At 54.9% G+C, this 27,336-nt stretch overlaps 1 protein-coding gene across 1 annotated transcript in view; it reads left to right on the top strand.

Annotated features, from left to right (window-relative positions):
- Positions 1–27,336, top strand: part of RADIL (Rap associating with DIL domain) — an 82,801-nt gene that overhangs the window by 3,996 nt on the left and 51,469 nt on the right. Inside the window, exons 2-8 of the mRNA XM_076052788.1 lie at positions 5,449–5,581; positions 7,071–7,295; positions 13,870–14,091; positions 14,774–14,873; positions 17,530–17,960; positions 18,312–19,055; positions 19,207–19,244. Of these exons, the coding sequence (XP_075908903.1) occupies positions 5,449–5,581; positions 7,071–7,295; positions 13,870–14,091; positions 14,774–14,873; positions 17,530–17,960; positions 18,312–19,055; positions 19,207–19,244 (1,893 nt within the window). The remainder of the gene's footprint in view (positions 1–5,448; positions 5,582–7,070; positions 7,296–13,869; positions 14,092–14,773; positions 14,874–17,529; positions 17,961–18,311; positions 19,056–19,206; positions 19,245–27,336) is intronic.

Here is a 27,336-nt window from a genome sequence, read left to right as displayed (position 1 = left end):
GCCCTTCCGGCCGAGCAGTGGCGCGAGAGAGAATTCGCAGTGGGCTGCGCCTTTACCCCGTTTTACCTCTCGGTGTGATTCTAAAGCTTGCGGAGGAATTGTCCGAAGGGATTGACACGCTTTGTGGGGAAAGCGGTTTTTTTTTTTACGGTAAAATCGCAAAAGCGGTTCTCCACGTGGCCCAAAGTTCGATCCCCGCCACACAGGGCTCACACCGGACGCGTGAATCCCGCGTTGGTGGAGATGTCAGCTGTGCAGGTGGCGACGCTGCAACCGTGGCCCACTGGCCAGACGGGGCCGACTGGCCAGACGGGGCCGACTGGCCAGACGGGGCCCGCTGGCCAGACGGGGCCCACTGGCCACACGGGGCCCGCTGGCCAGACGGTGCCCACAGGCCGGACGGTGCCCGCTGTATATTTGGAGTTTGCGTGTCTTTTCTCTCTCTCTCTCTTCCCGTGGTGGCGAGGATTTTTCTCCAGGTCCTCTGATTTTTCCCTCCACATTTAGAATGGACGAGTATGTGGCTGCTGTTGTTATCAATGTCCACGTGATAATAAGCCCACTACCTTGAGCTATTTTTTGTGGCAGCCAGGTCGCTTCTGAACAAGAGCGACGTGGGGCCCTTACCTGCTAGAATAAAATAACAAAAATATAGTTTAAATAGAAGTTTACATCCAGGATGCAAATTGATGGGGGAGCCCTAGGGGGATTTCCCTGGCTCTCCTGTTTGTAATAATATCGACGACGACGATAGAATGATGTCAACTCGTAACGCAGCATCGCACAGAAGTCGCTGATCGCTCTCGTAGCGAGAGAGAAAGAGAGAAGAAGACTCGGAAGCCCGTGGTGGATTGAACCACAGAGGGTCGGGGAGGCAACAGCAGCAGCAGCAGCCACGTGGCGAGCAGCCGGCAGCAACTTCGCCCAAGCGCTGCGCTCCTCGATGTATGAAGGTTGTTATCGGCCAAAATGTTCTCGCACGGCTCAGCGATCAGAATGTTTATTTACCCCGGAGAAATCCGATGAGCTATGAATCTCTTTTTCACGGGTGTCCAGTAGTGTTCACAGGTGTCCAGTAGTGTTCACAGGTGTCCAGTAGTCATCACAGATGTCCAGCAGTGTTCACGGGTGTCCAGTAGTGTCCACAGGTGTCCAGTAGTGTTCACAGGTGTCCAGTAGAGTTCACAGGTGTCCAGTAGTGTCCACAGGTGTCCAGTAGCCTTCACAGGTGTCCAGTAGTGTCCACAGGTGTCCAGTAGTGTTCACAGGTGTCCAGTAGTCATGACAGGTGTCCAGTAGTGTTCACAGGTGTCCAGTAGTGTTCACAGATGTGCAGTAGAGCTCACAGGTGTCCAGTAGTGTTCACAGGTGTGCAGTAGTGTTCACGGGTGTCCAGTAGTGTTCACAGGTGTCCAGTAGTGTTCACAAGTGTCCAGTAGAGTTCACAGGTGTCCAGTAGTCATCACAGATGTCCAGTAGAGTTCACAGGTGTCCAGTAGTGTTCACAGGTGTCCAGTAGTCATCACAGGTGTCCAGTAGTCATCACAGGTGTCCAGTAGTGTTCACAGGTGTCCAGTAGTGTTCACAGGTGTCCAGTAGAGTTCACAGGTGTCCAGTAGTGTTCACAGGTGTCCAGTAGTGTTTACAGGTGTCCAGTAGTGTCCACAGGTGTCCAGTAGCCTTCACAGGTGTCCAGTAGTGTTCACGGGTGTCCAATAGTGTTCACAGGTGTCCAGTAGTGTTCACAGGTGTCCAGTAGTGTTCACAGGTGTCCAGTAGTGTCCACAGGTGTCCAGTAGAGTTCACGGGTGTCCGGTAGTGTTTACAGGTGTCCAGTAGTGTTCACAGGTGTCCAGTAGTGTTCACAGGTGTCCAGTAGTGTCCACAGGTGTCCAGTAGTGTTTACAGGTGTCCAGTAGTGTCCACAGGTGTCCAGTAGTGTTCACAGGTGTCCAGCAGTGTTCACGGGTGTCCAGTAGTGTTCACAGGTGTCCAGTAGTGTTCACAGGTGTCCAGTAGTGTTCACAGGTGTCCAGTAGAGTTCACAGGTGTCCAGTAGTGTTCACAGGTGTCCAGTAGTGTTTACAGGTGTCCAGTAGTGTCCACAGGTGTCCAGTAGCCTTCACAGGTGTCCAGTAGTGTTCACGGGTGTCCGGTAGTGTTCACAGGTGTCCAGTAGTGTTCACAAGTGTCCAGTAGTGTTCACAGGTGTCCAGTAGTTTTCACAGGTGTCCAGTAGTGTCCACAGGTGTCCAGTAGAGTTCACGGGTGTCCGGTCGTGTTTACAGGTGTCCAGTAGTGTTCACAGGTGTCCAGTAGTCATCACAGGTGTCCGGTAGTGTTCACAGGTGTCCAGTAGTGTTCACAGGTGTCCAGTAGTGTTTACAGGTGTCCAGTAGTGTTCACAGGTGTCCAGTAGTGTTCACAGGTGTCCAGTAGCCTTCACAGGTGTCCAGTAGAGTTCACAGGTGTCCAGTAGTGTTCACAGGTGTCCAGTAGTCATCACAGGTGTCCAGTAGTGTTCACAGGTGTCCAGTAGTGTTCACAGGTGTCCAGTAGTCATTACAGGTGTCCAGTAGCCTTCACAGGTGTCCAGTAGAGTTCACAGGTGTCCAGTAGTGTTCACCGGTGCCCAGTAGTGTCCACAGGTGACCGGTAGTCATCACAGGTGTACCAGTAGTGTTCACAGGTGTCCAGTAGTGTTCACAGGTGTCCAGTAGCCTTCACAGGTGTCCAGTAGTGTTCACAGGTGTCCAGTAGTGTTCACAGGTGTCCGGTAGTGTTCACGGTGGTCCAGCTGCTCACCAGCAGTGTCGCACGGATCGGTGTCGTTTTCATTCGGGGACATTGGCGAAGAATCGTCTCCAGGAAGCATTCCTCTAGGAGCGAACACGCGGCGTCATTCCCAGGCGCCGTTGGAGTGGACGCTTCGGTGGGTGGGTGTTGGAACGCGCGCTTGGGTCACGACGCACGTGGGTTCTTAGGGACCGTCCATAAATGACGTCACGCACCTGGGGCGGGGGGGGAGGTCAGACATTTGTGACGATATGTGACGAGGGGGGGGGGGGTGTTTGAGAAATGTGACGTCACATCAAAATGCGCAACTTTGAATAAATATAGACAACACGTTCTACTTAATTAAATAGACTTTTTAAATAAATGTTTTCTCCTACAACATCAGAGTTGCGCGCCACATTAAATACGCACTACAATGACAATAGTTGAAAGCGATTTCAAAATAGAAATATGGTTTTTGGGGGGGGGGGGCAGAGCTTTATGACGTCATATTTGAGGGGGGGTCTGACTTTTTGTGACGCCGTGTGACGAGGGGGGGGGGCAAAAATCGTCCAAAATCGCGTGACGTCATTTATGGACGGCCCCTTAGGTGCTCGCTAGCAGCACTTGCCCCGATAGACCCGTTGAAGGCTGGTGCGCGGGAATCTTTGTCTTTGTGTTCGCGTGGGTGTGTCTGCAGCCTCCGTGTGTGTTTGTGCAGAATCAACTCACGCTACGCTGTACGTACACTGAGACGAAGAGACATCGCAACACAACTGTGTAGAGATAGACTCACCGTAGCCAAAATCCGCGTGCAGTACGATGCACTACACGCGAATACATGTCCTTGTGCAGAGGAGGCTCCCTTAATGCAGTGGCTTGCCGGCTTGTTTCAGCTGCAGCGCAAGCAGAGGCTCCCTTAATGCAGTGGCCTGCCGGCTTGTTTCAATTGCAGTGCAAGCAGAGGCTCCCTTAATGTCGTGGCCTGCCGGCTTGTTTCAACTGCAGTGCAAGCAGAGGCTCCCTTAACGTCGTAGCCTGCCGGCTTGTTTCAGCTGCAGTGCAAGCAGAGGCTCCCTTAATGCAGTGGCCCGCCGGCTTGTTTCAGGTGCAGTGCAAGCAGAGGCTCCCTTAATGCAGTGGCCTGCCGGCTTGTTTCAACTGCAGTGCAAGCAGAGGCTCCCTTAATGTCGTGGCCTGCCGGCTTGTTTCAGCTGCAGTGCAAGCAGAGGCTCCCTTAATGCAGTGGCCTGCCGGCTTGTTTCAGCTGCAGTGCAAGCAGAGGCTCCCTTAATGTCGTGGCCTGCCGGCTTGTTTCAGCTGCAGTGCAAGCAGAGGCTCCCTTAATGTCGTGGCCTGCCGGCTTGTTTCAGCTGCAGTGCAAGCAGAGGCTCCCTTAATGCAGTGGCCTGCCGGCTTGTTTCAACTGCAGTGCAAGCAGAGGCTCCCTTAATGCAGTGGCCTGCCGGCTTGTTTCAGCTCAGTGCAAGCAGAGGCTCCCTTAATGTCGTGGCCTGCCGGCTTGTTTCAGCTGCAGTGCAAGCAGAGGCTCCCTTAATGTAGTGGCCTGCCGGCTTGTTTCAATTGCAGTGCAAGCAGAGGCTCCCTTAATGCAGTGGCCTGTCGGCTTGTTTCAATTGCAGTGCAAGCAGAGGCTCCCTTAATGTCGTGGCCTGCCGGCTTGTTTCAGGTGCAGTGCAAGCAGAGGCTCCCTTAATGTAGTGGCCTACCGGCTTGTTTCAGCTGCAGTGCAAGCAGAGGCTCCCTTAATGCAGTGGCCTGCCGGCTTGTTTCAATTGCAGTGCAAGCAGAGGCTCCCTTAATGCAGTGGCCTGCCGGCTTGTTTCAACTGCAGTGCATTTAAGGTACCTTAAATGAGTACCTGGTATATATCCACAGGTGAAATGGGCAGCAGTGGTGTCGTGGTTGGCGCACTTCGAATCAGGCGTCTCGAGTTGAATTCCTACCCATGACCAACAAAACAAATGGCGAATAATTGAACCAGTAGTGGACCTCCCCTAGGTCGACTCAGCCCTAAATTATAACTTGGTGTGCTGTGTGAACATCGTTACGGGGGAGGCAAAGGCGGCCGGGCATGGTGTTGACTTCGACCCCCACCTCCTCTGCTCTGGGGTCTTTATGGATGTTGAACTTCTTTCGCACCGTACGTAGCCAACCGTGCTAATCGGAGGTGCGGGTGGGGTGGGTGTGCGGAAGGACAACAAACCAAAGACGAAATAATTTCTCAACAAGCGGCCCGCTCGGTTTGGGACCTCTCCGCGGTCGGTGCGGGAAGGGGGAACGTGGGGTGAGCGGTTGGGGGGGAGATGCCCTAGTTTTGTCTTTTTAGCGGTCACGTGTCAGAACAATTCGATTATCAAAATATAAACTTCTTAACATCGTGTCTTTGTTTAGTTCGGCGCATAAAAACATCCAAAAATGCGAAAAGGTTCAAGTGAATACCGAAATCGGACAGTCGATATCCTAAACCAATGAACTCCGATATAACCATCGCCGAACACCTGTCCAGTCGTCATCGATCGCCAGGGTCAATCCACTGCTGGACCGAAGGCGCCCCTCAGCCACGCTCCCCCATGCCCAGGCGCCTCCGCAACCCCGCGTCGGTCGTGCCCTCATCCAGAGTCTCTCCCCCCACTGTGCCCTCCCTCGCAGGACGCCCAACCTCAAGAGCGGGTCATGCGAGACCCTGAGCGTGCACAGCACGACCAGCGGCGCGGGCGGCGTGACCCTGCGCCAGCCGGCCAAGAACCGTGCCCGCAACCGCTACAGCAAGCGCTTCTCTCAGGTTAGGGCTCTCCCTCTGCTGCCCCCCCCCCCCCCCCCCCCCCAGGAAGTGTGCGGCCTCGCTGGGCGGGATCTGATAGTCCTGGCCCTGGGCCTGGCCCTGGTCCTGGCCCTGGTTCCTGCCGGGGAATTTTGTACGCGCTTGCAGCTTGGTAATACGTGTTTTTTTCTTTTCCAGACGTCCCGTCGAGTAGTGAATTGCACGGATATTTGACCTCCGGTTACAGAGCGCTTCACGGCAGCGAGATGTTAACTACCTCGCCTGGTATACAGGAGGTCGTGGGTTCGATCCCGACCCCGATGCCTGCTGTATATTTGGAGTAGACATGTCTCTCTCCCCGTGGTCGCGTTGATTTTTCTACAGGTCCTCCGATTTTTCTCTCCACGTTTAGAATCGACATCGCGCGTTTAGACTATTTGGCCGCTTGCTATACATTTCCACACGATGATAACCCACACTATCATTTGTGGCAGCCAGGTCGCTTCTGAAGAAGAGCCATGTAGCGTAGTGGGCCTTACAACTAGACATCTGTGAAACAGAGCTTTACAGCTCATCGGATTCCTCCAGTATAAAATTTAATATTCTGTTCCTGAGAGCGGTTTCCCCGCCGAGCTGTGTGATAACAATTGGCCGATAACACCTTAATATATATATAGGACCGCAAACCTTTGGGCAATTTTTGGGTAGCGCCGGGTCTCACTCATTGTTTTTTTTCGGTAAAGTCACGTATGTAGAAATACAATAAAATTATATTAAAACAAAAAACAATCACGTTTCGATCACAACGCAAGCGATCTTTATCAAGTGTCAAGAACAAATCACGGAGGTAAATACAACAAAAAGATGAGAGACGAGAATTCAACAAACCTGAAAAAACATTATGTGAAGCACATCCAGTCAGGCCAACAACACAGTTAGTCACTTCCTGGCAGACCACTAATTTCAGAAGAGTGTTAAATTTCGTGTTCAACCTTTGGATTGCACATACCAGCATAGATAGAATGAAAAATACGAGGTACACGGTCAGTAGAAATACATATACTAGTCCACCAAGAGGTAAGGAGGCAGGAAAGACGGACAGGGAGGCAGAGAGAGAGAGAGGGGGTGGGGCCGAAGGGATGAACAGAAGCTTAAATAGGAAATACAGTTGGAGGGGGGGAGGGGCCAGAGCGAGAGCGGCAGCTCAAACACGCACATCTTACACATACAAAACGGCAGCTCAAAAAAGGACCACCTCTTGTAAATACAAAACGGCAGCTCAAAAAATGACCACCTCTTGTAAATACAAAACGGCAGCTTTATTAGCGCCGGGTCCTCGCCTCCGCGGTTCCTCGTGCCACCGAATCGTCCTCTGTCTCTCTCTACGACCTGGTAAAATAATAAAAACCTATCTGTGGTAGTTAGTCGGGTGGACGCTAAATGGATGGGAGCGACCCAAGCGACGACCGGGGCGGACGCGGGCCGGATAAATCCGGAGCTCTTTTCCCAGGTGTTCGGCCGCGGCGGTGCCGGTGCCGGCGCGGGCGGTCAGGCCACACCGCCGCCGCCACCGCGTGGCTCCATCGCGGCCGACGTGGGCGGGCGGCACGCGGAGGACCCCACGGAGCTGTCCACCCAGGTGACGGCGCCCGGCGTGCTCAAGATCTTCGGCGGGGAGATCTCGGCAGGAGCCAACTACAAGAGCGTGCTCGCCACTCCCGCGTCGTCGGCGCAGGTGGGATCGCCGGCGCCAGGACACCCACCCCACCACCCACCCCCCCTCCCGGGCGCGTTCGCCTTCCGCCTGGCCCCTCATCCCGGTACAGGGACAGCTGCCACGTGGGGGGGGGTCCCCTAGGCAAGAACGCTTAAAGGCATTTCAGCACCTGCGCTGGGAATTCGAATTACCTTGCCTGGTATGCGGGAAGTCGTGGGTTCGCTCCCCATCCTGACACGCCCTGGCTAGGAGATGTTGACTACCTCGCCTGGTATGCAGGAGGTCGTGCGTTCGATCCTGACACGCCCTGGCCAGGAGATGTTAACTACCTCGCCCCTCCTGACGTCGCCACCGCGCCTGTGCCAGGCTACGTGCGCTTTGAGGCTATCACGTGAAGTGCCGAACGCCCGCTGGCAGGAGGTCACGAGGCAGACCCAGGCGCCGTGGATCGACCGACTGGCGGATTGCACCGCGCGTGCCCCTCTACCGCGCCAACTTGTCCGAGTAGCGATCCACGTGGCTCCGAGCGCACGGGCCGCTTTCGTCCGCTCCATCTCCCCAGTTGTGCTTCCTCTTGGGGCGAGTTTCCCCTTCCTCGCCCCGCCACTCCATGCTGGCCGTCTGCACCCCCCCCCCCCCCCCCGCTAGCCACGTGACACCGTCCTCCGCACCAAGCCTCCTTGTTTGTCTTAACACTCAATATGATGTCATCACGTACGTGCGTACGTGCGTGCGTGTGTGTCCGTGTGTGTGTGTGGGGAGCGGTGGCGTGGCGGTTAGCGCTACGCTGCCGGCAAGAGACCCGAGTTCGATTCCCGTTCACGGCCAACACCGCCGGTGACGATTACCTGAACTGGTCCTGGGCCTCCCCCTTGGTCGACTCAGCCTCAAATGAGTACCTGGTGCGGTGTGTAAACATCGCCACTGGGGAGACAAAGGCGGCCGGGCGTGGTGCTGCTGGCCACCCACCCCTCCTATACCGTTCCGGCCTTTATCGGTGCTGGCGAGCAGCACTTGCCCCAACAGTCTGCTGAAGGCTAGTACGGGGGAATCTTTGTCTTAAAAAAATATTTATATAAAACATTGGCCAATAACAACTTCATATATAGAGGATCACAGAGCTTTGCTGGCTCCTCACCGCGTGGATCGTCCTGGAGCCTCCGAGTCGATCCTCTCTCTCTCTGTCTGTCTATCGTGGCAGCGCGGTCGATGATTTTGTTGTTGTTGTTATTATTATTCATGATGATAATCATGTTGTTGCTGTTATTATTCTGCTGTACCTAAAACTCCAATCAGAGCCGGTTTCCTTCCTCTTGGGGAAAAAACAAAAAACAAACGACAACTCCCGAGTCTAACTCGGCGCAAATGGCAAGGCACCACAGGTTGATGTCGTCGTCATTATTATTAGTCGTGGTGTTAGTCGTGGTGTTAGTCGTGGTGTTAGTCATGGTGTTAGTCGTGGTTTTAGTCGTGGTGTTAGTCGTGGTGTTAGTCGTGGTTTTAGTCGTCATGTTAGTCGTGGTGTTAGTCGTGGTGTTAGTCGTGGTGTTAGTCGTGGTGTTAGTCGTGGTATTAGTCATGGTGTTAGTCGTGGTTTTAGTCGTCGTGTTAGTCGTGGTGTTAGTCGTAGTATTAGTCGTGGTGTTAGTCGTGGTCTTAGTCGTGGTTTTAGTCGTCGTGTTAGTCGTGGTTTTAGTCGTCGTGTTAGTCGTGGTTTTAGTCGTGGTGTTAGTCGTGGTGTTAGTTGTGGTTTTAGTCGTCGTGTTAGTCTTGGTTTTAGTCGTGGTATTAGTCGTGGTGTTAGTCGTGGTGTTATTCGTCGTGTTAGTCGTGGTTTTAGTCGTCGTGTTAGTCGTGGTTTTAGTCGTCGTGTTAGTCGTGGTTTTAGTCGTGGTTTTTGTCGTCGTGTTAGTCGTGGTTTTAGTCGTGGTATTAGTCGTGGTGTTAGTCGTGGTGTTATTCGTCGTGTTAGTCGTGGTTTTAGTCGTCGTGTTAGTCTTGGTATTAGTCGTGGTGTTAGTCGTGGTGTTATTCGCCGTGTTAGTCGTGGTTTTAGTCGTGGCGTTATTCGTGGTGTTAGTCGCTTTGCCTCTGGGGTGAATGCGAAGGGGCCTCCCGGCTGCGTCATCGACCGTCCGTTTTCCGCGATTCGGGGGAAATGCCGGCGCCTCGTCCGACCACAGCTTAGGGCACCTCCCCGAAAGAAAACAAGAGAAACTAAAACTGTTACACCAGAAATAACTCTTTTTTTATGTTAACCAGGTAAGGACCCGCTGAGTTGTGAAGCTCTTTTTTCAGAAGTGACACTGGCGATCACAAATGACAGCTCAACGAAGTGGCTTGGCTCATTATCATCATCATCACGTAGAAATGTAAAGCAGCCAAATAACCCTAAACGCGTGATGTTGATTCTGAATGTGGAGGGGAAAAACAGGAGGTCCTGGAGAAAAATCCACACGACCACGGAGAAAGAGAGAGAGACACGCACACTCCAGATACGCAGTAGGTGTCAGGGTCGGGATCGAACCCACGACCTTCCACATTCCAGGCCAGGTAGTCAACATCTCCTAGCCAGGGCGGCGTCTGGATCGGGATCGCACCCACGACCTCCCGCATACCGGGCGAGGTAGTCAACATCTTCTAGCCACCACGGTGTCAGGGTCGGGATCGCACCCACGACCTCCCGCATACCGGGCGAGGTGGTCAACATCTCCTAGCCACCGCGGCGAGATGGCATAGCCAGGCGCCGCCGTCGATGACTCGGAGATTTGCACCGCGGAAGAGGCCCTCGGCCACGGCGAGAGAGTCACCGGCGGTGAATCGCTCACCGGACGAAGCAGCATCCTTCTGCAAGCTCCAGGAGCTGTCTGCCCCCCCCCTCCCCCTCGGCTTCCTTCCTTCCTCTCTGCTGACGTCCACTTGGCGGGGTTGTGGGGACCAGATCCGTCCCGCAGACGCACGGGAACTTCCTGTAGGGCCCCCCCCCCCCCACCGCCACCAACCTCACGCACGCACCACGCCGACGAGGTCGTCGATTGTTCAGGCGTAGCGTCTGTCCGTGCGTTGGACTTCTTTTGCGCCGTACGCAGCCGGCCGTAGCTAATCGGAGGTGCGCGGGGCGGGTGGAGGATAACTTAACTAACAAACAGAAGCAGTCCTAAATAAATGGGCGTTAAATTTAGTACAGTGGTGTAGTGTATAGTAGCGTGGTGTAGTGTATAGTGTAGTGTATTGTAGCGTATAGTGCATAGCGTAGTGTGTGTAGTGTATAGTGTATTGTAGCGTATAGCGTAGTGTGTACTGTATTGTAGTGCATAGGGTAGTGTTGTGTGTGCAGTGTGTAGTGTATTGTAGTGTATAGGGTAGTGTGTGCAGTGTATTGTAGTGTATAGGGTAGTGTAGTGTGTGTAGTGTATAAGGTAGCGTAGTGTATCGGGTAGTGTAGTATGTGTAGTGTATAGGGTAGTTTAGTGTGTGTAGTGTATAGGGTAGTGTAGTGTATAGTGTAGTGTAGTGTGTAGTGTATAGTGTAGTGTATAGTGTAGTGTATAGGGTAGTTTAGTGTGTGTAGTGTATAGTGTATAGGGTAGTGTATAGTGTAGTGTATAGGGTAGTGTAGTGTATAGGAGTGTATAGTGTAGTGTATAGGGTAGTGTAGTGTATAGTAGTATATAGTGTAGTGTAGTGTATAGGGTAGTGTAGTGTATAGTGTAGTGTAGTGTGTATGTATTTATGTTGACCTTTTTTCGCACCATAAGCAGCCAACCGTAGCCAATCGGAGGTGCGGGCGGAAGGATAACAAACGAAGCACCGCAAACGACGAGCAGCTCTCGAGACGCGAGTTTGGTCAATCGAGACGACGACTTACAAGTCCCCACAGCTCCCAGCGCCTTCCTAACACCGGTAGCAAGAAGCAGAGCGTTCCAGACGGCCGCAGAGTCGCAACGCGTCGGAGAGTGCCGCGCGCGACTGGACGCTGTGGCCAGCGTCTCTCCGGCTTGGCCGACGGTCGCAAGCGTTGCCGGTGAACCGCGAGAGGATCGTCGCTGGCGTCCGTCGCGAGAGAATCGTCGCTGGCGTCCGTCGACGTGGCCACGTGCTCCCCTCTCTCCTCTCTCTCCGTGGCGTCTGTCCCACCACCACCCCCTCCCCCCCCCCCCCCCCTTGTCTCTGCGTGGGGTTTCCTCTGGGCTTTCCGGTTTCCTCCCAGAGTAACAACCACAATTTGGGGGCAAAATTGGACATGGGCAGGGTGAAGGAGGGTTGGGGGGGGGGTGCCCATGCCCACAACGCATTCCTTGTCACCCATTTTGCACCACTGCGAAGCCAGTGACGTCACGATGCTGGCACGGCTGGGGGCCTCGAGGTTCCCCGAGGGGTTGAGAGGGCAGCCCCAAGGGGTCGGGAGGGCAGCCCCAAGGGGTCGGGAGGGCAGTACCAAGGGGTTGGGAGGGCAGTCCCAAGGGGTCTGGAGGGCAGTCCAGAGGGGTCGGAAGGGCAGTCGCAAGGGGTCGGGAGGGCAGCCCCAAGGGGTCGGGAGGGCAGTCCCGAGGGGTTGGGAGGGCAGTCCCAAGGGGTCGGGAGGGCAGCCCCAAGGGGTCGGGAGGGCAGTCCCGAGGGGTCGAGAGGGCAGTCCCAAGGGGTCTGAAGGGCAGTCCCGAGGGGTCGAGAGGGCAGTCCCAAGGGGTCTGGAGGGCAGCCCCAAGGGGTCGGGAGGGCAGTCCCGAGGGGTCGAGAGGGCAGTCCCAAGGGGTCTGGAGGGCAGCCCCAAGGGGTTGGGAGGGCAGTCCCGAGGGGTCTGGAGGGCAGTCCCAAGGGGTCGGGAGGGCAGTCGCGAGGGGTCGAGAGGGCAGTCCCAAGGGGTTGAGAGGGCAGTACCAATTTTTTTTATTTTGTTTTACCCAGGGCCCAACATTTACTGACAGCACTGGACCCAACAGTCTTTTGTCTTTTGTGTGGATGGGACTAGCTAACAGCACTTGCCCCGACAGTCTGTCCGGGTTACCTGGGGGACCTTTGTTGCAGAGCGGCCGCGCACAGAAGGTCGCCGCTGCCATAGCCGTGGGGGGCGGGGGGGGGTCAGGAAGAGCGCGAGACGGAGGGGTGGGAACGCCGCCTCTCCGCTTTTTTCGACGCCGAATGATTTCGTTGCCGATTTGCACGTTCACATTTTCTGGGCGAGGCCACTAAAAACAAAAGTGAAGAAAAGGAGTAAAAAAAACCCGCACAAGCCGAGCAATGCCGGATGAAGCTAGGTGCGGGGCCTGTAGGAATGATGTTCTAAAGGGGCCCTAAATAAATAAATAAACACGTAAATTTTAAAACACAAATGTTTTTTTCTTGCATAGTAAAGCAATTGTATTTTTTCATTTGCTATACAGCCAGATAATACGACAAATCGCTAACCTTAAATACCCGGTCGTTAATAAAAGTTGAAGGCGGTATAGTACTACATATGTAGTAGCTACTACATATGCAGCTATTTGTGCTACTTACATATGTAGTAGCTGCATGTGTAGTAGCTGCATATGTAGTAGCTACTACAGTAGCTACTACATATGTAGTAGCTACTGCATATGTAGTAGCTTCATAGCTGCATGTGAGTAGCTGCATGTGTAGTAGCTGCTACATATGTAGTAGCTGCATAAGTAGTAGCTACATATGTAGAAGCTACATGTATAGTAGCTACGTATGTAGTAGCTACATGTGTAGTAGTAGCTGCATAAGTAGTAGCAGCATGTGTAGTAGCTGCATGTGTAATAGCTGCATGTGCAGTAGTAGCTGCATAAGTAGTAGCTGCATGTGTAGTAGCTGCATGTGTAGTAGCTGCATGTGTAATAGCTGCATGTGTAGTAGTAGCTGCATAAGTAGTAGCTGCATGTGTAGTAGCTGCATAAGTAGTAGCAGCATGTGTAGTAGCTGCATAAGTAGTAGCAGCATGAAAGCTATCACTACATATGTAGTGATAGCTTTCAAGCTATCACTACAGTAGGTGTCAGGGTCGGGCCCTCCGCCACCTGACACTGGGCTAAGGAGGCGGCTTTGCCCCCCAGAGCTGCTGCTCCCGGCCCGGCCGGCCGACGCGGAGCTGCGATCAGCGCGGTCGGCTACGTATGGTGCAAAAGAAGTCCAGCGTACATACATACTTGACGGTGGTGATGGTGGTGATGATGAGGAGGGACTTGCATGATGAGGAAGTGGGGGAAGGTGGTGATGGTGGTGATGCGACCGTCTGGAACGCTCTTCCTTCCAACATTAGGAAGCCACTGGAGCTACGCACTTTTAAACCATCTTGATTGAAAACGAATTTCTTTCCAACTGCTCTTTGTGTCAAGGGTCGTTGTCCTTCCCCCGCAGCCTACGACTAGCGGCTACGTACGGCGCGAAAGAAGTTCAACATTCGCGCGCACCAGAGCAGCGGCGGCCAGCACCCGCGTCGCGGACCACGATCCACGCGCGACGATCTGTGTTTGCTACGCGCGGTGCAACGGAAGGCTCAGCGTGCGTACGTATTAATAATAGCAGAGCTGTGCCGTGACCACCTCCACCACCCCCCCCCTCCCGCACCCCACCTCCCCCCGTGCGTGTGCAGGAGCTCGTGAAGGAGGCGCTGGAGCGCTACGGGCTGGAGCGCTCGCTGGCGGGCGACTACGTGCTCTGCGAGGCGGTGGGACGCACGACCGCCGGCGCAGATGGCGGCGGCGACGGCGCCGCGGCGACCGGGGAGGCATCGACGGGGGCCCCCGGCAGCGAGCCCTGGCGTGCCGAGTGCCTGCGCGCCATCGCCGACTACGAGAAGCCGCTGCTCCTCCAGGTGCCGTCGCCGCCGCCGCCGCCGCCGCCGGCGGGGAGCGGTTTAGCCGCGCGGTCCCGGTATTCCGCCGAGCTTCCTCCCTCTCGGTTTTCCTTTCCGTTCCTTTTGGCCACGGCGTTTCGGAAAAGCGACGCCGGGCTCCGCTTGTTGCGGTGAACGTCGCGGCAAAAATCCACGGCTGAGTGTTCAGAGTCGTCGTCGAAATATTTTTTACTTGGCCTGCGGAAATCCGTCGTTTGGGCTCGCCGGTGGTTTCAAGAGCGCCGGCACGCACGCGGACACGCGAGCCGCACGCCGGGCGTGGCACAAAACTGGCCCTCGTCTCTCGGCTAACCCCAATACAGCCACGCGTACTCTGCCCATTCGTCTCGGTTAGAAAGTAAACCAAAGTGAAAAAAGTCGAAACAAAAAAATGTATGGCAATGACCCCACATCTATGGGTGACCTCTTTAGCTCGTATCAAAATGTTTTGGGGGGGGGGGAGGGAGAAGAAATAAGAACATGCTTTACTCCTTTCTGGCAATAAAACACGTGGTGGTGGTGGTGGTGGTAGTGCTGGTGGTGGTGGTGGTGATGGTGCTGGTGGTGGTGTTAAAAATGTTCAAACGCCAGAGACGTACACCGCTTGGGAGGCACCAAGTCTCCATTAGCCACATATCGCGCTTGTGGCACTGCGTTGCAGGCCCTGTGGAAGCCACGGGAGGGATACTCGCGGAGGCTCGAGCTGCGGCCTCGTGCCAAGGTGGAGGAGTCAGCGGGTGAGCGAGACACCCTGACGGCCGGTGGGTCTACGAATTTTGCCGTGCCCGGAAAATATCCTGCGACCTTTTTGTCCATCCCGTGTGTCCATTAGTTTGTCAGTCCGTCCGTACGTACGTCCATCTGTCTGTCCATCCATCCGTCCGTCCGTCCGTCCGGCCATCCATCCATTCGCGTGTCTGTCTGTCCACCCATCCGTCTGTGTGTCTGACTGGCCATTCATCCATCCATCTCTCTGTCCGTCCATCCATTCCCGTGTCTGTCTGTCCATCCATCCGTCTGTCTGTCTCTGTCCATCCATCCATCTCTCTGCCCGTCCATCCATTCCCGTGTCTGTCTGTCCATCCATCCGTCTGTCTGTCTGTCTCTGTCTATCCATCCATCTCTCTGTCCCTCTATCCGTTTGTGTGTCCATTCATCCATCCATCCGTCTGTCCATCCGTCAATGTGCTTCTGCTGCAGTGTGGAATGCCCTTCCTTCCGATAACACGAAGCCACTGGGAGGTCTGCTCTTTTAAATCCTCTATAGATAGATTGACAGACTCAACTCTTTAGAAATGCTTTTTTTGTCTTCAGTTTGTTGTCCTTCCCCCGCACCTCCGATTGGCACGGTTGGGCTACGTACACAGAAGTTCAACGCGCACACACGCACGCACACACACACGCGCACACACACACGCACGCACACACACACACGCACACACACGCACGCACACACACACACGGCGACGGGCGATTGCGGAGCGCACGGGAGCAAAGAGGGCGCGGATATCACTGCGGGAAGAGGTCGCTGCTGCTTTCAGCTGGGAACCCGTTTTCGGTGTTTGCGACAGTGCCCCCAAGACATTCTTGCAAGGGTGGGGGGGGGGGTCCTCACTTTGATGCCCGGACCGAAATAAATCTCCCCGGCGGTGGAGGGTGGGTGGAGGGGGCTCGTCTGGGACCCTAGAAATCCGCGCAATTAAGATTCCTGCCAGCGTGTCCGATAGCCTGGCGGCGAGCACCGCTGAGGAGCGACGACTATTTTGCGTCTGCGACGGCGAGAGAGGAGGAGGAGGAGGAGCGGCACCACCTGTGCTTGTCCTTAACGTCGCCACGCGTCTTCACGTCCGTGCGTGGGTCCGTGCGGGCGGGCGGGCGAGGCAATGGCGGACGAAGTGCACGCGGGGGGTGGGGGGGGCGACGGGGGGGAGGCAGGGGGGGGCAGGAGGAGGAAGATAGATAGGTAGAGGCTGTCCATAAATGACGTCACGCACCTGGGGGGGGGGGGTCAGACATTTGTGACGATGTATGACGAGAGGGGGGGGGGGTTTGAGAAATGTGACGTCACATCAAAATGCGCAAATTTGAATAAATATAGACGACACGTTCTACTTAATTAAATAGACTTGTTTAATAAATGTTTTCTCCTACAACATCAGAGTGCAGCGCCACATTAAATACGCACTACAATGACAATAGTTTCAAGAGATTTGAAGCATGTTTTTTTTTGGGGGGGGGGAAGGGGGGGGCAGAGCTTTGTGACGTCATATTTGAGGAGGGGTCTGACTTTTTGTGACGTCATATTTGAGGGGGGGTCTGACTTTTTTGTGACGTCATATTTGAGGGGGGGGTCTGACTTTTTGTGACGCCGTGTGACAGAGGAGGGGGGGGGTCAAAAATCGTCCAAAAAGATAGAAAGGTAGGTGTATCGATAAATCAATGGTAGAGGAGCTTAATAATACAAAATTTGGCCAGATCATTTACGTGGCCCGACTGAAAAGGCAGTCGTGAATGATGTGTAAGTCTTCCTGCGAGTCGCCTGCCCTTCCTCCGATCCACTTTCGCCTCTCCGCCCACGGAGTTTGCATGCAGACCCGACACTCGGAGTCTCAGGATCGGACCCGCAATCTTGATTTAGACTTGCGGGAGGAGTCCGATGGGCAATGATGCCCCGGGGCACGGGGTGAGCAAGTTACCGCGGGGAACAATGCACGCAAACAACGATAGCAGTGACAAACGGAGGCAATGGTGAGCAAGTCACTAAATATGAATTAGTAAGTAAATAACACATTGGAAATGCACAGCGGCCAAATGCTCTTAAACGTCGTAACGTTGATCCTAAATGTGGAGGGGGAAAAAACCGGAGGACCTGGAGAAAAATCCACGCGACCACGGGGAGAGAGAGACAGAGAGAGAAGCAAACTCCAAATATACAGCAGCAGGCTTTGTCAAGGTTGGGTTCGAACCCACGACCTCCTGTACACCAGGCGAGGTAGTTAACATCTCACCACGGAGAGAGACGCAAACTCCAAATATACAGCAGCAGCAGGCGTCAGGGTCGGGATTGAACCCACGACCTCCTGCACACCAGGCGAGGTAGTTAACATCTCATAGCCACCGTGGCTCGGCTGTGGCCCAGCTCATGGAAAATCATGCGCGCGGCCGAGTCCGTGGCTCAGAGCCGGCTCGAGTGAAGCGCGGCAGCTTCGAGCGACGGCCTCCACTTGAGCCTGAGCCGAGCTCTGAACATGTGCGGAAAAATTTAGCCTCACGGTTCATCGGATTCCTCCAGCACCCATGCCGATCCTGATTCTGAGCCGAGCCGTGGAGTTCACATTCCCATTAAAATCGCGCGCAATTAACTCCTCCCCCCCCGCCCCCCCCCCCGCCCCCCCCGCCCCCCCCGCCACCCCGCAGGCATCAACGCGCAGGCGCGGCGGCTGCAGATGAGCCGCTCGCGCGTCTCCACCGTGATGAGCGCGTCGCCCCAGCTGGGCCCGCCCGCGGTGCCCAACGGCGGCTACGCCGAGTGGATCGCGTCGGCCAGCGACCTGCGGCGCACCGTCAGCGACATGCACATCCCGCAGCGGACGCTCTGCGGCGGCGGCGGCGGCGGCGACGGGGGCGGCGACGGGGGGAGCCCCGCGCCTCCCGCCGCCAGGGCGGCGCCGCCGTCGCGGCCGTGCCGCGCGCTGGCGCCCATCGAGGGCGACTACGACCTGTGCACGGGCCCGGCGCTGCCGCTGCGCGGGAGGCCGCTGGGCGACGACCCGGGGCGCTACGCCGCCGTGCGCCCGCCGGCGGAGACGCCGTACCTGCTGCTGCTGCAGGGCTGCGACGGAGCGCAGGTTCGGGGCGAGCGCGGCCCAACGCAAACCCCCCCCACCCCACAACACCCCCCACCGCCCCCCAATCCCCACCCCCCCCCACCCCCCCCCACCTTTCCGCCGGCGCGACGGAGCCACGCCGGCTCAGCACGGGAGGCGCGGGGTCAGTTTGGGCTGTGGTAGGGCGCCACGGTGGATAGGAGATGTTGACTACCTCGCCCGGTACGCAGGACGTCGTGGGTTCGATCCCGACCCTGACGCGCGTGAACCGCGGCGGCTAACGTGGGGGGCCCCTCCCCTACCCTCCCCCTCCCCCCTCCCCCTCCCCTCCCCCTCCCCACGCCTCCCCCGAATTCCCGACGGCCGCCGCAGGACCTGCTGGTGTACCTCCTCGACGGCGCGCGCCATTCCATCGGGAGGGGCGCCGCCTCCGACCGGCCTCAGGACTCCGGTGACGACCGCCCGGACATCTTGCTGTGGGCGCCCGACATCCTGCCGCGGCACTGCCGCATCTCGCGCTCCGACCCGCAGCCGCAGAGCCCGGCGGCGGCGGCGCCGGCAGCGCCGGCGCCGGCAACGGAGGCCGCCAGCGCCCGGCCGCCGCCGCGGCGGCGGAGGGCGCCGCTCGTGCTGCGCCCGTTCCGCGGCGCCGCCGTGACGCGCAACGGCGTCCGCCTCGAGCGGCCCGCCGAGCTCCGGCGGGGCGACGTCGTGGCGCTGGGCGAGCGCTACCTCTTCCTGTTCGAGGACCCCGCCGAGCCGGGCCACCTTCCGTCCGCCGGCAAGCTCTCGTCGCCCGGCGGCGCCTGCAAGCTGTGCGGCGCGTCGGCCCGCGGCGGCGGCGGCGGCGGCGGCGGCGGCCGCCCGGCGGCTCGCGTCCACTCGGACGCCAACTCCGAGCTCCGCTCGGCGATGTCGCTGGAGTACGACCCGGCGCTGGAGGACGTCCTGCTCGACGAGATCGTCGGCCTGGTGTCGCCCGGCAGCGATGGCTACCAGCTCACGCCCGCGTACCTCTTCTGCCTGTGCGTCCAGCATTCGGCGTTCAACTTCCGACCGGCGGACTTTCGGCGCCTGCTGCTTAAGGTGGCCAACCTGCTGCAGACCATCGCCTGGGTGAGCGCTCGCGCGACGCGGGGGGGGGGGGGGGGGGGGGGGACGCGCGGCGCGCTGCGTGACCCGGGCCCGCGTGGCGACGGCGAGGGGCCGTGCTATTTGAGGGTTTTCGCGGTGCCTGATGACGTCTCGTCCTGTGCTGTGCTTGCAGGAGAAGACCAAAGAGCTCGCCGAGAAGCAGCCGGAACAGTGAGTGTTGGACACCCTCGCCGCGCTGCGAGCCACTGCGGCCTACGTCGTGAAAACAAATTGATGTGATAGTGCCACAGGGGCCGTCCACGAATGACGTCACGCACCTAGGGGAGTGCGGGGTCAGACATTTGTGACGACTGAGCGCAGCGTCACTTTATATGCGCACCGCAATGACAATAGTTTAAAGCGATTCGAAGCATGTGTTATTTTGGCTGGGGGGCGGGGGGGGTGGGGGGGGGGGCAGAGCTTTGTGACGTCATATTTGAGGGGGGGGTCTGACTTTTTGTGACGCCGTGGTGACGAGGGGGGGTGTCAAAAATCGTCAAAAATCGCGTGACGTCATTTATGGACGGCCCCACATTCTAACAACACCAGCCTGTAGCCCCATCTGCGGTACTATTACTGACGCCACCGCTGCTGCTCCTGCTGCTGCTCCTGCTGCTGCATACTGCGCGTGTTTGATTCCACGCGTCCATCAGATTACCATCCCACTGGGATTTTCGCACACAGCTTTGATATACGGTGCTTTTTTCCGTAAGTTTTACTTGTTTTTTTTTTCCTGGATGTTTCTTTGTTCGTGTTTTTGTTTGTTGCGGTTGCACCCGAGTCAAGAGCCTCATGGCTCACAGGGCTGTAACCTAATAAGTGAAGCTGAAAAGCTGAAGCCAAAACCTCTACAGGGGAACTCTCGACCTCTGCGCGCCCCCTTGCCCGCTTCGTACGTAACCGACCGTGCTAATCGGAGGTGCAGTGTTGAGTCTATGGGTAGTGTTAGTGTATGGGTAGTGTTAGTCTATGGGCAGTGTTAGTCTATGGGTAGTGTTAGTGTATGGGCAGTGTTGAGTCTATGGGTAGTGTTAGTGTATGGGTGGTGTTAGTGTATGGGTAGTGTTAGTGTATGGGTAGTGTTAGTGTATGGGTAGTGTTAGTGTATGGGTAGTGTTAGTGTATGGGCAGTGTTAGTCTATGGGTAGTGTTAGTGTATGGGTAGTGTTAGTGTATGGGTAGTGTTAGTGTATGGGTAGTGTTAGTGTATGGGTAGTGTTAGTGTATGGGTAGTGTTAGTCTATGGGTAGTGTTGAGTCTATGGGTAGTGTTAGTCTATGGGCAGTGTTAGTGTATGGGCAGTGTTAGTGTATGGGCAGTGTTAGTGTATGGGCAGTGTTGAGTCTATGGGCAGTGTTAGTCTATGGGTAGTGTTAGTGTATGGGTAGTGTTAGTGTATGGGCAGTGTTAGTCTATGGGTAGTGTTAGTCTATGGGTAGTGTTAGTCTATGGGCAGTGTTAGTGTATGGGTAGTGTTAGTGTATGGGTAGTGTTAGTGTATGGGCAGTGTTAGTCTATGGGCAGTGTTAGTGTATGGGCAGTGTTGAGTCTATGGGTAGTGTTAGTGTATGGGTAGTGTTAGTGTATGGGTAGTGTTAGTGTATGGGCAGTGTTAGTCTATGGGCAGTGTTAGTGTATGGGCAGTGTTAGTCTATGGGCAGTGTTAGTGTATGGGTAGTGTTAGTCTATGGGCAGTGTTAGTCTATGGGTAGTGTTAGTCTATGGGTAGTGTAAGTGTATGGGTAGTGTATGGGCAGTGTTAGTGTATGGGTAGTGTATGGGCAGTGTTAGTGTATGGGCAGTGTTAGTGTATGGGTAGTGTTAGTGTATGGGTAGTGTTGAGTCTATGGGTAGTGTTAGTGTATGGGTAGTGTTAGTGTATGGGCAGTGTTAGTCTATGGGTAGTATTGAGTCTATGGGCAGTGTTAGTCTATGGGCAGTGTTAGTGTATGGGCAGTGTTAGTGTATGGGCAGTGTTAGTGTATGGGTAGTGTTAGTGTATGGGCAGTGTTAGTGTATGGGCAGTGTTAGTGTATGGGTATTGTTAGTGTATGGGTATTGTTAGTGTATGGGCAGTGTTAGTCTATGGGCAGTGTTAGTATATTGGTAGTGTTAGTGTATGGGTAGTGTTAGTGTATGGGCAGTATTAGTATATTGGTAGTGTTAGTGTATGGTCAGTGTTAGTCTATGGGTAGTGTTAGTGTATGGGTAGTGTTAGTCTATGGGCAGTGTTATTGTATGGGCAGTGTTAGTCTATGGGTAGTGTTAGTCTATGGGCAGTGTTAGTCTATGGGTAGTGTTAGTGTATGGGCAGTGTTAGTGTATGGGTAGTGTTAGTGTATGGGCAGTGTTAGTGTATGGGCAGTGTTAGTGTATGGGTATTGTTAGTGTATGGGTATTGTTAGTGTATGGGCAGTGTTAGTCTATGGGCAGTGTTAGTATATTGGTAGTGTTAGTGTATGGGTAGTGTTAGTGTATGGGCAGTATTAGTATATTGGTAGTGTTAGTGTATGGTCAGTGTTAGTCTATGGGTAGTGTTAGTGTATGGGTAGTGTTAGTCTATGGGCAGTGTTATTGTATGGGCAGTGTTAGTCTATGGGTAGTGTTAGTCTATGGGCAGTGTTAGTCTATGGGTAGTGTTAGTGTATGGGCAGTGTTAGTCTATGGGTAGTGTTAGTGTATGGGCAGTGTTAGTGTATTGGCTGGCAGCATTTGTCGAAGGGTCCACGCCCTGCTGATGGAATCTGCGGGACTTGTGGGGAATTGTTGGTACCGGTTCACCGCGTGGCTGCTGGCTTCACGCTCGTCACGTGCGTATCAAATGAAAATAATAAATAAAACGTGTGCTTTATTCTCCGTGAAGAAACAGAGGGGTGGGGTCCGCTTACACTTGGTGGGATCCGAGAGACGTAAACAAAAATAGAGATGAGTGAGATGGGAGAGGAGATGCACAGGCGAGATGGAGATGGGAGGAGGCCAATTGACTTTCGCGTTAATCGCCTCCTCACGTTTATCGGGATTTAAATTGGAAGACGATGTTTGACGCACGCCCCGATTTCAATACGAATTAACGCGGTCCCCCCTCTTCCCTTGAACGCGGTGGCTAGTAGATGTTAACTACCTCGCCTGGTATACAGGAGGTCGTGTGTTCGATCCTGACCCTGACGCCTGCTGCTGTATGTTTGGAGTTTGCGTGCCTCTCTCTCTCATCATCATCACGGTGGCTAGGAGATGTTAACTACCTCGCCTGGTATACAGGAGGTTGTGGGTTCGATCCTGACCCTGGCGCCTGCTGTATATTTGGAGTTTGCGTCTCTCTCCGTGGTGAGATGTTAACTACCTCGCCTGGTATGCAGGAGGTCATGGGTTCGATCCTGACCCTGACGCCTGCTGCTGTATATTTGGAGTTTGTGCGTCTCTCTCTCTCTCCCCGTGGTCGCGTGGATTTTTCTCGAGGTCCTCCGGTTTATCCCCTCCACATTTACAAACATGCGTTTGGAGTATATAAACATTTCGTTAAATTCATCTTTTTTTGCTAAATGCGTTTAATAAAAAAAAAATGTGTTTTATAGTTTCAATAGGTTGGGAGGGTGGGGGCACCGTAAGTTTTTTAGCTCGCTTGTTTTTGACGTCCCCACGAGCGACGCTCCATGTTCACTGTCCCCACCCCCTCCCCGCCACGTGAGTCCACCGCACCGCGACAGATCTCTCCGTGACGGCATCACAAACCGAGTGGATCGGCACCCAACAAAGGTCGGGCGCTCGAGAGAGATTAGGGGCGCGGATTTTCGCCGGAGCAATCGACAGATCGTAATCCTCGGCTTTTCCGTCCGACTCGCCCGCCGATGTTCGCTCAGCGGGGGCCGGCGGTGGCTATGAGATGTTAACTACCTCGCCTGGTACGCAGGAGGTCGTGGGTTTGAACTCGACCCTGACACCTGCTGCTGTATGTTTGGAGTTTGCGTGTCTCTCTCCGTGGTGAGATGTTAACTACCTCGCCTGGAGTGCAGGAGGTCGTGGGTTTGAACTCGACCCTGACGCCTGCTGCTGTATATTTGGAGTGTGCGTCTCTCTCCGTGGTGAGATGTTAATTACCTCGCCTGGTACGCAGGAGGTCGTGGGTTCGAACCCGACCCTGACGCCTGCTGCTGTATATTTGGAGTTTGCGTCTCTCTCCGTGGTGAGATGTTAACTACCTCGCCTGGTATGCAGGAGGTCGTGGGTTCGAACCCGATCCTGACGCCTGCTGCTGTATATTTGGAGTTTGTGTCTCTCTCCGTGGTGAGATGTTAACTACCTCGCCTGGTATGCAGGAGGTCGTGGGTTTGAACTCGACCCTGACGCCTGCTGCTGTATATTTGGAGTTTGTGTCTCTCTCCGTGGTGAGATGTTAATTACCTCGCCTGGTACGCAGGAGGTCGTGGGTTCGAACCCGATCCTGACGCCTGCTGCTGTATATTTGGAGTTTGCGTCTCTCTCCGTAGTGAGATGTTAATTACCTCGCCTGGTACGCAGGAGGTCGTGGGTTCGAACCCGACCCTGACGCCTGCTGCTGTATATTTGGAGTTTGCGTCTCTCTCCGTGGTGAGATGTTAATTACCTCGCCTGGTACGCAGGAGGTCGTGGGTTCGAACCCGATCCTGACGCCTGCTGCTGTATATTTGGAGTTTGTGTGTGTGTCTCTCTCTCTCTCCCCGTGGTCGCGTGGATTTTTCTCCGGCTCCTCCGGTTTCTCGCCCTCCCCCCGCATTTAGAATCTACGTCACGCGTTCATCGTTAATTTGGCCGCTCGAAATTTCCCCACGATAAATGATGAGCCTACTTTCGTCGGCCCGTCATTTGCGATCGCCAGGTCGTTTCTGAAAAAGAGCTTCAGTTTTAGAGCTCAGTGAGCTTGACCCGGTAAAATCAACAACAGTTGAGTAACAAAAAAAAAATTCTTAGTTGAAATAGTTCAATAATTGGCTCCCGTTAGCGATCCGGCCGTGTTTCGCTCGCACACACACAAAAAAAAAACCGCGACGCGAATTCACTGCCAAGTAAATAAACACGCAAGTAACGGTCCGTCGCTCGCACTCAGCCCCGCGATCGTTCGTGATGTGCGCGATCGGCATTCGGCGAACGATGCCGCGAACCCAACGGGGAAATTTTTTTGTTGTTCGGCAAACGCGCCGAAATCTGGCGAGCGAACGCGGGGACCTGACGACAGCGACCGGACGTGGCAGGAGGATTCGGTTGTAGGAACGCGACCCAGAGAGACGGATTCTTGTTGTAGTAGTAGTTGTTGTTGAATCTCCCGGGGGGAAAGTTCCGAGCAAAGCGAGGATGGCTTGCGAAAGTTGGACTCGGGGACGAATGGGGGAGGAGGGATGGGGGTGTTGGGGGGGGCAGGAGAAAGATTCACGCGGAACGAGGAGTCGACGCTGGGCGCGTGGAGACGTGCGGAGAGCGTGGGCTGGGGGGGGTGGACGTGCCTGGAACACGCAGCAGAGTGCGTGTGTCTGTGTGTGTGTACGAGTGCGTGTGTACGTGTGTGTGTGTACGTGTGTGTGTACGTGTGTCTGTGTGTCTGTGTGTGTGTACGAGTGCGTGTGTACGTGTGTACGTGTGTCTGTGTGTGTGTACGTGTGTCTGCGTGTGTGTACGAGTGCGTGTGTACGTGTGTGTGTGTACGAGTGCGTGTGTACGTGTGTGTGTGTGTGTACGTGTGTGTGTACGTGTGTCTGTGTGTCTGTGTGTGTGCACGAGTGCGTGTGTACGTGTGTGTGTACGAGTGCGTGTGTACGTGTGTGTGTGTACGTGTGTGTGTACGTGTGTCTGTGTGTCTGTGTGTGTGTACGAGTGCGTGTGTACGTGTGTGTGTGTGTACGAGTGCGTGTGTACGTGTGTGTGTACGTGTGTCTGTGTGTGTGTACGAGTGTGTGTGTCTGTGCGTCTGTGTGTGTACGTGTGTGTGTACGTGTGTCTGTGTGTGTACGAGCGTGTGTGTACGTGTGTGTGTACGTGTATCTGTGTGTGTGTACGAGTGTGTGTGTGTACGTTCGTCTGTGTATGTGTACGAATGTGTGTGTACGAGTGTGTGTGCGTGTACGTGTGTCTATATGTACGAGTGTGTGTATGTGTGTGTGTGTATGAGTGTGTGTGTGTGTACGTGTGTGTGTACGAGTGTCTGTGTCTGTGTGCGGGTGTGTACGAGTGTGTGTGTGTGTGTGGGGAGCGGTAGCGCGCTGCGCTACGAACCCGGCGACCCGGGTTCCATTCCCGCTAACGGCCAACACCAGTTGACGATTATCTAAACCGGTCCTGGGCCTCCCCTAGGTCGACTCGGCCTGAAACCAGTACCTGGTGCACTGTGTAAACATCGCCACTGGGGAGACAAAGGCGGTCGGGCGAGGAGCTGGCCACCCTCCCCTCGTGTCCCGTGCCGGCTTTCATAGGTGCTCGCTAACAGCACTTGCCCCAACAGTCTGTTCAGTCTATACGGGGATCTTTGTTTTGTGTGTGTGTACGTGCTTGTGTGTGTGCCATGAGGGGAATGGCTAATTGAGATTGGCATTCCCCCAGTGCCGGATGATCCTCCTAGCACAAGTAGCTACAAATGCTACGGGCCCCGCACTTTCAAGGGCCCCGCGCTAAATGCTTTCAAGCTATCAATTCCGGATCAGTGATTCTGCACTTGCTCTATTACTATAGTACTATACCGCCTTCAACTTTTACGAACGACCGAGTGTTTAAGTTTAGCGATTTGTCGTATTATCTGGCTGTATAGCAAATGAAAAAATACAATTACTTTACTATGCAAGTAAAAAAATAGTGTTTTAATATTTACGTGTTTTTTTTTTAATTTAGGGCGCCTTTATAACATTATGCTACAGGACCCGCACCTAGCTTCATCCGGCACTGCCGAGGAGGTAGGGGGTAGTGTAGCGGTTAGGTCGTGGTAGCCTGGATAGGTGCTCGGTGGCTATGAGATGTTAACTACCTCGCCTGGTATGCAGGAGGTCGTGGGTTCGATCCCGACCCTAACGCCTGCTGCTGTATATTTGGAGTTTGCGTCTCTCTCTGTGGGTAGATGTTAACTACCTCGCCTGGTGTACAGGAGGTCGTGGGTTCGATCCCGACCCTGACGCGCCCTGTATATGTGGAGTTTGCGTGTCTCTCTGTGGTGAGATGTTAACTACCTCGCCTGGTGTACAGGAGGTCGTGGGTTCAATCCCGACCCTGACGCGCCCTGTATATGTGGAGTTTGCGTGTCTCTCTGTGGTGAGATGTTAACTACCTCGCCTGGTGTACAGGAGGTCGTGGGTTCAATCCCGACCCTGACGCGCCCTGTATATGTGGAGTTTGCGTGTCTCTCTGTGGTGAGATGTTAACTACCTCGTCTGGTGTACAGGAGGTCGTGGGTTCAATCTCGACCCTGACGCGCTCTGTATATGTGGAGTTTGCGTGTCTCTCTGTGGTGAGATGTTAACTACCACGCCTGGTGTTCAGGAGGTTGTGGGTTCAATCCCGACCCTGACGCCTGCTGCTGTATATTTGGAGTTTGCGTCTCTCTCTGTGGTGAGATGTTAACTACCTCGCTTGGTATACAGGAGGTCGTGGGTTCGATCCCGACACTGACGCGCCCTGTATATGTGGAGTTTGCGTCTCTCTCTGTGGTGAGATGTTAATTACCTCGCCTGGTGTACAGGAGGTCGTGGGTTCGATCCCGAACCTGGCGCGCCCTGTATATGTGGAGTTTGCGTGTCTCTCCATGGTGAGATGTTAACTACCTCGCCTGGTGTACAGGAGGTCGTGGGTTCAATCCCGACTCTGACGCCTGCTGCTGTATATGTGGAGTTTGCGTCTCTCTCTCCCCATGGTCGCGTGGATTTTTCTCCTCCGTTTTTTTCCGCTTCCGCATTTAGAATCGACGTCGCCACGCGTTCAGAGTTATTTGTCCGCTATAAATTCCCACGCGATGACGATGAGCCCACTTCGCTGAGAGCTACCATTTGTGATCACCTGGTGAAATAAAATTAAAAAAATGGCTCATTATTTTATAGTACAGCTTCACGAAAACGAACCGGAGGAGGCTGAGAAAGTGCTCAGCAAAGACGGGCGGAGAGAGATGCGCGCCGGGACGAAGACTCCGAGACGGAGAGAGGAGCACCTCGATTGGTTAGAGGCAGGGGTCAAACTGTTGGAAACGGGGGGGGGGGTGGTCAGCGAGAGGTCACGGTTCAGAGAGGGGACGGTGGTGATGATCAGCAACGGTTGATGA

The sequence above is a fragment of the Petromyzon marinus genome, chromosome 58 (assembly GCF_048934315.1).
Source record: "Petromyzon marinus isolate PM22_M1 ecotype Great Lakes invasive population chromosome 58, UKy_Petmar_22M1.pri1.0, whole genome shotgun sequence".
Lineage (NCBI taxonomy): Eukaryota > Metazoa > Chordata > Hyperoartia > Petromyzontiformes > Petromyzontidae > Petromyzon > Petromyzon marinus.
This window is presented reverse-complemented; position numbering and strand designations above follow the sequence as displayed.